Source organism: Triplophysa dalaica, chromosome 6 (genome assembly GCF_015846415.1).
Source record: "Triplophysa dalaica isolate WHDGS20190420 chromosome 6, ASM1584641v1, whole genome shotgun sequence".
Lineage (NCBI taxonomy): Eukaryota > Metazoa > Chordata > Actinopteri > Cypriniformes > Nemacheilidae > Triplophysa > Triplophysa dalaica.
This window is the reverse complement of record NC_079547.1, coordinates 24,072,401-24,084,946: the sequence shown is the minus strand read 5'-3', so window position 1 is coordinate 24,084,946 and position 12,546 is coordinate 24,072,401. Positions and strand designations below refer to the sequence as shown.

Sequence of the window (12,546 nt, the reverse complement as noted above, 5' to 3'; positions counted from 1 at the left end):
ATGTTGTTTAATGTCACATCTAAAGACACTTTAGTCTCAATGTCACACACAAATAATCCAACAATGCTTTGCATCTTCCCATAAATTAGGATGAAAACATATTTGTATATTTATCAACAATAAACAATTTCTATTATTGGCAAAACAAAGTAAGAGAAGATGGAGAAGGATGAAGCCACTCACCTTAAAGTCCAGCTGCTTCTCTCAACCCGACAGTCTTTGACTTCCCAAATTCAATGCTGCCGCTCCATTTTGTTCAGCAATAAAACAGTACTGTGCCAATTTTGAAACCCCTGAAGCGGTAGACTCTTATTAGCTGTCATATTAAATTGTTATTCGGGAAAGGTTCATGGCAGCGGCATGACGTCGGCCCTGAGTGTGGCTCGTGGTCACGCTTTTTCTGGAAATGGTAAGAGTGACATTCAAGCTGCTTTTGTGACGGCCTTTTCACCAGTGGCACAGACAAGATGTGACCTGACCTTTGCCAGAAAAATAAAAAGGATCAGATTGACGCCGTGAGACCCTTTAAACCATACACATGTATGTGTAAATCAAGCGATGTTTGAAGGCAGCGCAAATGTTTCTTTATATAAGTACAGTGTGTATATGTTGGCAGTGTGTTAAATACTTCTGTTAATGGATGGGCTATTTATATTTTAGTGATGCATGCTGGTAACACAGTCATATTCTGACTGAAGAACCTAAAGGGTTTGCGTTATAGCATTGCGTAATATTGCAAATTATTCATTTCCTTTTTGCATATCTTAGTGTTTCTTGAAATAAACACAAACATGTGTGTGTGTGATTTTGGAATGCAAGTGCCCTTTATAATGTGCTGCATGATATTTTCATGCCATTTTTGTATGCTTATAATATTCAGGTATCACATTATAAACATAAGTGCATACCAAAGTAGTATATTGCACATTCTATGTTTTGAAGCTGTATAGTGAACAGTTTCTCAGAATGCCACTATTTAATGTTTTAACTCCGTTCCTGTTTCTTTTACTAACCCCAGAATGAACAATAAATAAATGGATCTTATGACTTATGTGTTGGATATTTGGCCGCAGAGGCATTTCACATTCACAAGAGCTGACCATGTTTTACATTCCCAGACAGCTTAGCGGCTCTCACAAGCTTTAGTGTTAACATTATTTGGGCTCCGTAAAAACATATAGGCCTATAACTCCATGACTTTGTTCCTAAGCACCTGAATTGAACATTTACAGTAAAATGCATCAGGTCATTAGGGTAAGATTTATTGTGGGGCAAAAGTGTTTTTATGGTGCAGAATGATACATTTTCATCCTTTTTTTCTTTGTCATGTACATGTTCCCTAGAGGAAAAATAAGCAGCTGATTATCCTGTTGATAAGTTACATGCACTCAATGTATTGCATCATTAAATGTTTACATCTTTTGTAAAAGTTTTGTATTTTTTGTAGATTTCTTTCGAGGGACATTGTGAAAAGACCTCAATCTACACCGCCACAGTTGGAAAAGCCTCAAATATGTATGTTGTTATTGATGTTATTATTCTGTCTTGTTAAACATCTATGTGAAATAGGTTGTTCGACCAGTAGCTACTGTTCTAACTCAAATATATATATATATATTCACAAAATATTATAAATTTTTTATTAACATTAACATTTCCTAAACTCTACCTGATATGGTGATTGTAAACGCGGTAAAATCAAAATCGTGAAGCAACGGACACTCGACCTCGAGAACATTCTGTACGTGCACGCGGGATAAAGATGTACCTGTTTATGAGTTCATGACAGCGATGACTGCACGATATTAATGCAAGGTGAGCGTTTATTCACACGTTGTCAGCAGTAGCCATGTCTTAATCTGCTTTTGCTGTGAGGGTGTAGGCTAACAGGGCTCACAGCACATTCATTTAAATACAAATGGGTTTGAAATGGCCAAAAATCAAGGTGAGGTTTCATTTTCTGAAGTGCATTTTGCACACTTGTGTAACTGCACAAATCAGCATGTTTAACAACTCTTCATGTCTTTAAACTGTAGATTAACAGAGAAAGACGATGTTAGATACGTTGATATTGTGTTATGATACTAAATATATCTGTGAATCTTTATACTTAAGTCAACCAAGGATGTCCAGTAGAGCTTACTACTTTAAGACTCAAAATGGCGACAAATAACAATAATAACATTATAAACAGTAGAAAGTGTTTTTTTATATCAAAGAAAGACAAAGTCTGCTTGTCAGAAAATGTTTATTTGTGCTTGCACATATGCATTCATATACTGTATTTTAGAAGAAGGCCTACTTAGTATGGAAGCATATGTGTTGCAAAATTCAATATGCAATGTAATATGCAAAATGGCAATGCAGTTTGTAAATTGACAATGCAATTGTGTATCTAAATATACATTTCGAAAAACGTATGTGCAACATTAAGTGCAAAATGAAAATAACATTTCAATATATATCAATTACATTTGTCAGTTCCTACACTAGTTAAAATGTTATTTAAATGGATAGGTTTAATGCTCTTTAAGTTGCAAAATTAAAATGAAAATGCATTCCCGGGATTGATTATATGTGTTTAAGATAGTCAAGCAAAACTGTAGCAAAAAGAAAATTCTAATGTCATTTTCCATAAATGCATTAACATTAACAGGTTGAAGATTTGGTAGTGCATTTTCATTTACACACAGCGCGTGAGTGTTGCATGTATCATTAACAATGTACGTATTCAGATGTTTGCGTGCACTCCCTTGGCTACATGTATTTACACATGAAGTCCAACATCCAAGGAACATCCAGAAGGGCATCAGATTATTCTGAAATAAAGAAAAAAGTGAATCAGTAAAAATCAGATCTTTTAAAGAGATATAGAAGAAGTGCTGTACATAAGGCAACAGATGGATTCAGTTTTATTTTTAGACCTCATCTGAGAATCTGATGGCTATTGGTCAATGCAGAACAAGCCTGAGAATTAACCTTTTATTGGACGTTCATAGAATCACTTCATTTGAGGAATAAGCTCGCTGACATAACACATAGGTATAAAACACAAAGGAAATAAGATAATATGTGAACGACCAAATACCCTGTAATGAACTTCAGTGCTTCTTTTCTATTTGAAGATCTCTCAATTGCTTATTTACATAAATACATCAGATGGGTTTGACATGGCAGAGTGGTGATTTCATCACAATCAATCAAGAGGCTGCATAAAAATGATTGACTGCCGAGATTTGACAAGCCCTGGCACAGGCTATAGACCAAACTGGCAGTTTGTATTACCTAACCACGTTCAAAATTATTAGCAGCGTGACTCACTCATGAAGGACAAATCAACACGTTAATAAATCAGGTCACTGTGGTAAACACTTTGAAATGGTCATTGCAACTATGATACTGTACCCTTCACTTTTAATTCGGTAGAACATTCTGCCCTTCCAAGCGAGTTGACTGCCACCACTTTGTACTCGCCGCTGTCTTCGTCCCTAACTCTAAGGATGTACATGGAGCAGACTCCAAAAGCATTTGTGATGTAGTAGTTGTGGTTTGAATTGATGCATATCCCATTATGATACCATCCGACGTGTGGCGTGGGGCTGCCACGGACAGCACAGGTCATGTAACACTGATATCCTTTCGGTGGAGTGTGGAGTTTCAGTGGAACCAGGATAGAAGGTGGCCTTTCCAAAGAGACCATGGCCGAAACGTTTGAGGGTACCGAAACTAGATAAAACATGAATTTAAGAAAAATTGGATAGCACCATAGGGTAAACTGGTTATGGCTCTGCAACCTACCTCTGTTGCTGTTGAAGCCCCATGTTGGTGAATCCGAAGGGTCGGAAAGTCCTAGATCATTTTTTGCATAGACTCTGAAGTGATATTCTTGACCTGGTTGAATGTTGGTAGTGTAGGTTGTACTGAAAAGATGGTCGGATATTGTGCGCCAAATGCGGGTGTTGGAGTTGTGTTCTGCGACCAGGTAATGCAGTCGGTCATCATTCTCCTGATCTGGAGATGGAGCCCATGTGATGATGACTTTACCATGAACCACCTGCTCCAGTTCCACTGGGCCAGGTGGTTTGGGTTCATCTGTGGCCACATTGAGAAGAAATAATTATTAAATCCTGTGAAATATTTGTGCAATTGTTATTTGTACTTAGGTCATATGATATGACATATCTAGACTATACCTGCTACTCTGACCTCTATGTCAAAGCTGGTCTGCCCACTTGAGTTTTTCGCCACAATGGTGTAGACACCGGAGTCTGAGTACTTTGATGAGGGTACGACAAGCGTTGATGTGCCATCAGTATTAATGATCTGGTTCCAGGGAGATACAGGTTCACCATTCTTTAGCCATCGAATCTCTGGCATTGGGGAGGCCTGTATGTTGAATATCAACATTTTAAAGATTAAGCATAGAAGAAAATAGAGTAGATAGATGCAGAGTGTAAGTTTTATTTTGAAGGTGTGAACCCTTACCTCATAATTGATTTTGATTCTGATGGAATTTCCTGACCTCACAACCATGAAGCCTTCAGGATCTTTGAAGAAGGGCTTCACTGAAATGTGATCAGGCACAAGCAAGTTACAAAATTATGATATGACCTGAGATAAAATTGGTTTTGGACAATCTTACTTGGTAATCTGGTTTTAACTTACTGTTGGGGTTTTTAGCACAGACCATGACGGATGGAGCACTTGGTTCTCCAGCACCAGACATATTAATAGCTGATACTCTGAACTCATACTCGGACCCTTCAGACACATCCCTCACTGCATACTTAAGACCTGTGGGTAGCACAGATCACTTTTTGCACAAATTTGGTGTCAGTTGAATGGTCTTAGTTGGTTTTAAGATTCCAGACTCAGCAGTTTCCTTACAAAGTTGGATTTCAAACATGGCTCTCGAAACTTGGTTATAATGTCACCAACTTATTTTTTTTACAGCTGATCATATTAACCTTTTTGCTTATAAATTGTTTTTCTTTTGTTTTAGGACAACCTAACTAGCTGCTCTTTGGTTTAAAATGCTGTACCTTGAATGGGTTCATTGACCTGGTTCAAGGTCACCCATTGGTTGGTATCTTTTTTACGTTTCTCCATCAGGTAGCCCAAAATTTTAGTTCCTCCATCTTCCTCTGGTGGAGTCCATGTGAGGTTAATACAGGTCTTGAATGCACTGACCACCTTTGGAGGGGCCGGTGGGCCAGGAAACACTGCGATAGATTAAATGTCTGATGACCTTGACACGACTCAAAATAAAAAAAACAGGCATCCAGTTTCTTACTTAAAGCCCCAGCCATGATTTTGTCTGTCTCCATCGGCTCACTGATGCCCTCGAGATTTTCGGCGTAGATGCGGTAGCTGTACCTCTTGCCAAGGGACACACTTCTGTCTCTGAAGGTAAGATGGTTAGATAAAATATCACCAACCTTTTTCCATGTATTCTGGCCGACCTGTTGGCGCTCAATTATGTAGTTTGTCACTTCGGAGCCACCGTCATCTTTTGGAGGGTTCCATTTCAATTCAAGGTCTGAGGATGTACTTTCATTTGTTTCTAGCAGGCCTTGCGGTGGACCTGGCTTATCTGTGAGGGGCAAAAATGCTTTAACTACTGTTGTAAGCGGAATGTCAGCAGTTTGGTGAAGACAAAAATGCAAATATTGTTTACCTAGAACAATAAGACTTGATACGGCTTCGATTGAACCGAAGGGGTTTTTGAGCTGTATTTTGATTTCTCCAGTGTCCGAACGCAGACAGTCTTTGATTTGAAGATGACTGTGGTTGGATTTGTTTAACACTTTTACCGAACCACCGTCATGAAGTTTAGAGCCCTTCTTAAACCATTTGATTTCCAGAGAGGCTTCTGGTGGAAATGACATTTTAAAAGATGCATTCTGACCTGCTTTTACCATCACAGGATTGGAGAACTTTTGCCAGGCATCAGGATCGAATTCTGGAAGATCTGTAAAATACAGGAGTAATTTTTAGCAAAACTATTTTTTTAAATATTCTTTCAAGTTTAAAAAGGAATACTGTACTTACCTCCAACTCTCACCATGGCCTGTGTCCTGCAACCATTCACCTCAAACTCATACAGACCTGCATCTGTGTCATTGCAATTTTGGATTATGATTTTATGAGTGCAGCTATCTTTACTAATCGTCACTCCATCTGTGGAAGTCAGCTGATGAAATATGAACAATAATGTTATTCTGGTCAGCAAATCCAGTCATATGTAAAGCTAATACAAGCAAACATACCTTCTCTCCGTTTTTATACCACACTCCATCAACTTTGTCAGTATTCAGTGTGCACACAAGCTCTGCAGACTTGCCACGGAGGGCGTTTATGTCTGACAACCCGTTTGCAAAGCCAACTTTACCATCTTAACAGAAAACGTACCAATGGGTTACCGCCATTTGTGTTTTATGCTATTGGACGTAACGTTTTTAAAATTGCTAAAAATACAACAGGTACAATGTCACAAACATACCTGTACCATCTCCAGCAGTTCCACTAGATCCTACCACATCTGATTCCATGCCTCCCAACTCATCCGCTACTAAATCTCCTCTCCCCATTCCATGCTGCCCACTTGCATCACTGTTTGTACCTTCACCTCCCAGTCCACTCTTCCCTCTTTCATCTCCTCCGCTACTATCTCCAAAACCAAGACCTCCACTTCCATCCCCTCCATCACCACTTTTGGTTCTTCTGGACGCTTCGTCTTTTTCTCTCTGCAGCCTAGCCTGGTCATCTGCCAGACGTCTTGCAAGATCATTGGTTCCTTCACCCACACCACCTCGACCTTTCCCCCGGGCATTAGGATCCTCTATAGCAATACAATATTTGACCAATTAACATGTACAGTCTTGTAGAAGAATACATTTGTGTATAAGAATTACAAGTACCATCAACAGCAAGAGTGGCCCTGGATGATTTAATCCCAGCGATAGCTGTATACACGCCTTTGTCGTCCAGTTTACAGTCCTTCACTGTTAATTTGTGAGTGAGCTTGTCCTCTGAGACTGTGATGTTGTACTTGTCTCCATGTTTAACAGAGACGTCATTGGCACACCAGGTGATTTGTGGTGCAGGTCCAGATAGAACGCATTCAAACACAGCATCATGTCCTTCAACGGCTTCAGCATCCTTAAGCATGCCGTTAAACTCCACATCCGGAACTGTGGGGATAAATAGCAAAGCAGATGTTTACAAATATGATTGAAAGAAAGAAATGTTTTAATTTTTAATGCAAATGTTTTCTTACTTGTAAAGTTTGTTGAGAAAACGTTCACATCCTCAACGTCAACTTGGTATAATCCACCATCGTTCAGACTAACATTGTTGACACTAAACAAGTACTTATCACCAGTTTTCTTCATATTATGTTTTGAAGAATCATCTGATCCATCTCCAAAGTCAAGCATATCACCGTTCTAGAAAACATACAAGAGTTGGAGGTTAATGATCATATTTATGTTTAAATGTAAACAAAGTAAAATCCAATTTAAATTGTATATTGCATAGTAACAAATTATTGGTTATATTTATAGACAAAAATGAATCAACTTGTTTCTAAGTTCAAAGAAGGGAATTTTTGTTTCTTTGATAAGTAGTTGAGCTTACTTTGTAGACAAATATTTTACTGTTTGGGTCGTTGAGCTTCATATCAAACTCAAATTCAGCCCTGCCACTTGTATTTATTTCAATCGGTTTCATGTTGTCAACTTTCTCGACCACCTGTAGGACACAAATAGAAAAGTTGTACGTTTCCCATCCTAACACATAAAAACAAAGAAGCATTCAAAGTTTTTTTGGAAAATATTGAGTGAACGTTCATTTATAAACCTGATATCAATTGAGCAATTTTTGTAAGGGTTTGTCTGTAATTTTAGAAGAATAAATTCTGAGCATCACCTTGGCTTGTTCATCCTCTCTCTCCTTTTTCTTTAGGTTAAGTTGTTTCAGCATCCAGCGATAATCTGTAACTCCAAACTCATGACAGACGCGCTCATAATCAGATTTTTTGGCACTCAGCATCACTTCCCAGAATTTGGGATCAATCTCTCCCTCTTTCTTTGGTTTTTCTTTCCTCTTCTTGGCAATTCTACAAAACACAGCTCAGTCATTTTTATAGGAGGAATCACACAAGCACTGTTGTTTTTATCATAACCCCTATCTTTATGAGAGCATTTGAGAAGATAAAGCAATTACTTTGTTTTCTTAAGCATTTTCCTGAAGTCTTCGGGATCATTTGTTTGTGCATCTTAACAAACAACAAAGAATAACATTTCATTTCTTGAAATGATTTAAAAAAAAAAAAATACAAAATGAAGAACACCATATCGCAAACAGTACAATCTTGTCAAGGACAAACCTGCTTGTGTTTTTTTGAATCCAACTAAAATAAAGAACAAAGAATTACAACAAGAATACTGCATAGAAAACACAATTTCTTTCCACAGATTAAATTCATTGATCTCTTCTTTTTTCTCTTTAAAAAATGGAATCAGGTAATATTAAATATCAATATTTAATATCGTATGGCCCTATGCTTTGTCACATATATTTATGGCCTACCTGACATGACACCTAGTGTGACCGTGCACGTGGCTTTCCCGTACAGATTTGTGGCAAAACATTTGTACGTGTCGGCGTGTTCTACCTTCACATTTGGTATCTGTTGTGGTGAGCAAAATGATGTTAAAAGGTATTCACTGTTAAGAGATCAATCGTTTTATTATATAAATATTTTCATAAAAAATGGTGTCACTTTGTATGTTACCTCCAGAGTATGTTCTCTAGACCTTTGGTCATATCTTGTCTTATATAATTCGGGATCAGACGTGTCGCCCTTGTTGGCTGTCCACGTTACAGTCGGTGCTGGATCTCCACTCACTACTGCTTTGAAAATGGCCACTTTGCCTGCGGTAAAAAAAGTTAAACTTGCATTATATTTAAATGTTATTTGTTGGTCTTCTGTAACAACATCTGATGCTTCCAGGTGATTTTTAAATGGAAACTGCTTAAATATAACAAAGCTGTCCCTACAAAAATAAGTATACAAGTTCTTTTTTTTAATAAGTATACTTTATTAAGTACTAGCACTTACTTGTACTGAGTATACTTCAATATTTAAATAATACTTTGTACTAAGGTGTCCCAATTTTTTATGTACAAGTGTACTTTTAAGTATACCTTAAGTGTTACAGTAAACTTTGAGTATAGCTAGTTAGCAACAATGTTTTCCTAGAAGTATTTAAAAAAGAAAATGAAAGTATAGTTTCTTAGTTTTAGCTTTAAAAAAGTATAATAATAGCATACTTGAATAAGCTTATTTTTTGTACAGGCAAGCATAGTTAATCTTTACCCTGTATAAAATTAAATAGTTGGACTTAAAAACACAACATTATCATAAAGATACCTTCTTGGACTGTGAGTGCAATGGGTTTCCTGGTGAAATCAGGTGTGGTTTTTCCACGAGGCAATTCCATCACATACTGGGTGATCATAACACCCGGCATCCTTGACCTCTTCTTGATCTCCACTTGAAAGATGTACACAAGTCATTTAATAATATGTCGTGATTATTAAACAATTTATTATTGTGGTTCAGCTGTATACTATTAAAATGTAAAAAAGTACCAGTAAAGAAAAAGAGTTAATGTAGTGTGTTTTTGATAAACTAGGATTTAACGGGGTGCTGTTCGTTCCTATCCGCAGAGACCATTACAGTTTCCGTTTAAACCAGCAGCATGATTCCCATTATAAACATTAATACCATTGTAATTTCTGTGGATGTTTTTCTGTAGTTTTTTTCCAGCAGGGGTGTTTTCCCCAAAAGAACTGAAATGGCAGATGTTGTTTTAAAATTTTTTTTATTCAAATTGGCCACATGAGGGCGTTGTACCCTTTTAAGTTTGAACCAAAACATATAAAAGGGATACAGGACCCTAAAGTAAATCTAGGCTAATAACAATTCAAACACCTCCTGCGCTTGCCTGGTGGAACAGTAAGAGGACATTATTATATTACAGTGGTTAAATATACTCCAACAATTTCAACTGGTAATGTAGACATTTCAATACAGGTATATCCACTTGTCTCTCAATGTATTTGTCTGGGACTGGATTTAAATGTACACTTTAATAGTGCTGGGTTGTTTTTAACCCAATGTGAACTAACCCATCCGTTGGTTTTAAATGAACCTATACTGGGTTGTATAAACCCATGGTTGGATCAGATGTGAATTTTTTTAGGTTAATTTAAACCTATGATTGGGTTTGTGTATTTAATTTATTCAACCAATGGCTGATGCAAAACATTTTGTGATAATGACTGCACTCTTTGCAAACTACAATGTATTGAACCAAACACAGCTTACCTTTATCAGTGGGAATCTCTGCAGGTTGAGACATGTCCAAAATGTTAATTCAACGTTGTTCCAATGCTGTCTAAAAAATAAAATAAAAAATATGAATTCATTTTATTTAAAAAGTTTAATATTTCAATAGGGCTGTTTAACGATCAATTGATAAAAGTTAGTGTTTACATGATAGGCTATATGTCTGTGTACTGTGCATATTCATTTTCTATTTATAAACGCATACACATATGTACATACATACATTTAAAAATCAATAAATGTTTATAAATAATTTAAATGATATATCATATACATGCAAATATTTCCTAAATACAAGCAAGTGAATGTGTTTATATGTTAAAAGGCAAGCTTTGATTCTGCATGTGATTAATCACGATTAATCGTTTAACAGCCCTATAATTAAAAAACAAATATATCATAATTTGACTTGATAGAGACTTCTGTTTGAAATTGCGCATGTGCGGGGCTTCCATGTGGAAACAAAACGCTGAATCTACTATAAGGAAAAATCTCAACAAATCAAGCAATAAAATACAATCATCATTTTGGCTGGATAATAAGCACATGCTCGATAAACAGCAGTAGGATTCTTGTGAACGTAAAGTTATGCCATAAAATTGACATTTATGAACATGGTGGATGCTTTTATCCACAGTGACTTACAGTGCATTCACATTATACGATTTTTATCAGCATGTCATCAGCTGATCCCAAACCCATGACCTTTGCGTTGCTAGCACAATTGCTCTACCAATTAGGCAGGAACCTGTTAAGTTTGATGGATCTCAGGTATTTAAAGAACGTGTTGCATTTGCACTACTAACCATTACTGATTCTTATCGATAAAACACTAGATGTGTCCTCCATCATTCAGCGCAATAACACCTCCTGCATTTCTCAAACAATCTCGACTTTAAATTAGGTGAGATGAGATCTTGAATCTCACCGAGCAGGTACAGAACATGCCCCTCGCCTGAAGTGTAATTAAAGGTGTTCCTAAACTCATCCGTCTTGCTCTTAATGGCCTCTCTTAACGGAAGATACACGAGTCTGTGACCTTCAAAAAGTCAGCCAGTAAAGATATATTAAGAATTTGATGTGATGGATATCGCATACGGAGTAACGCGAGACTGGCAGTTAAACACTTAATGACGTTCTTAGATTCGCAGGCTCCTCAGCAATGCTTTTACAAGGCCAAAGGGGAAAGAAACTGTTATCCAACGTTTGACAGATCGCAGACGAACAAAACAACATTGTTTGATCGCCATGGCAACTCGTCTATTCAGATTGCTCGCGAGCCGGAATACTGGTAATAATCTGTCAGCCTACATCAATACCAGAAGGATGTGACACGTTGGTCTTGTGCTTAGTAAATGCGTTTCGCCGAAAAGCATTCGAAATAACCTTCACCAACCTCCAGTAAAAGCCCGCTATGATGCGTCTTGTAATCCTCGTTTAAGATTGCTCATTTTTCCTGGACATTGTCACTTGCTCTTGAGGGGTTTGGAGTCAATCCGTACGAAAGTCTTTCCAAAAGTCTTCTGTTTCTCTTTATCTATCTATCATTCTGTCTGTCTCTCACTCTTGTACAAGAAACACATAGTGGAACAAAGCCAAATGCTTTGAAAACCAACCAATGTATGTATAAAACAGCTTTTGCTATAGGTCAATTCATGTTTAGATATTACAATTTATTCACAATTGAGTTGTTTTTCAGTAAAACTATCAAGACATCTTTACAACATGACATTTGAATTGTTTTAAGAAAATGCGATCTCAATTGTTTTGTGAAGACGGTTTCATTTACATAAATCTCACAAAAAATTCTAAGATTCATGCCGAAAACAAGAAAAAACAAATTGCCAGTGGGGTAAAAACAATAACCTTCATTTATAATCTCAGACAACACGTTTTGCTTCTCAAGTAAATCGGTGCTTTTTCAAAGATGTTTACTGGAAATCAAGACAAAAATATTGGTTTTGCATTTGGATTTTGTATAAAAATGCACAAAATTGTAGGCGCCATATCCAAGAATGTTTGAGTAATAAATAATAAAATGAAAGTTTTAATAGAAGTAATGTCATTCACAACACATGACAAAAACCATCAGGTGATGTGGTGGAGTGATGAGATGGTGTGAATTCGAT

The 12,546-nt window shown here is 36.9% G+C and overlaps 1 protein-coding gene across 1 annotated transcript; it reads right to left on the bottom strand.

Moving 5' to 3' along the window:
* Window positions 1-3,391: 3,391 nt before the first annotated feature.
* igfn1.4 (immunoglobulin like and fibronectin type III domain containing 1, tandem duplicate 4) lies at window positions 3,392-8,255 on the bottom strand. Its single transcript, XM_056751050.1, has 16 exons — window positions 8,227-8,255; window positions 7,930-8,119; window positions 7,639-7,752; window positions 7,280-7,448; window positions 6,921-7,193; window positions 6,503-6,841; window positions 6,270-6,394; window positions 6,052-6,193; window positions 5,678-5,971; window positions 5,294-5,593; window positions 5,043-5,222; window positions 4,666-4,794; window positions 4,486-4,565; window positions 4,194-4,386; window positions 3,799-4,092; window positions 3,392-3,726 (listed from the first exon to the last, which is right to left on the bottom strand). Exons 1-16 carry the CDS (start codon window positions 8,241-8,243, stop codon window positions 3,392-3,394), a joined length of 3,174 nt encoding a protein of 1,057 aa, XP_056607028.1. The 5' UTR covers window positions 8,244-8,255.
* Between the last annotated feature and the right edge of the window lie 4,291 nt (window positions 8,256-12,546).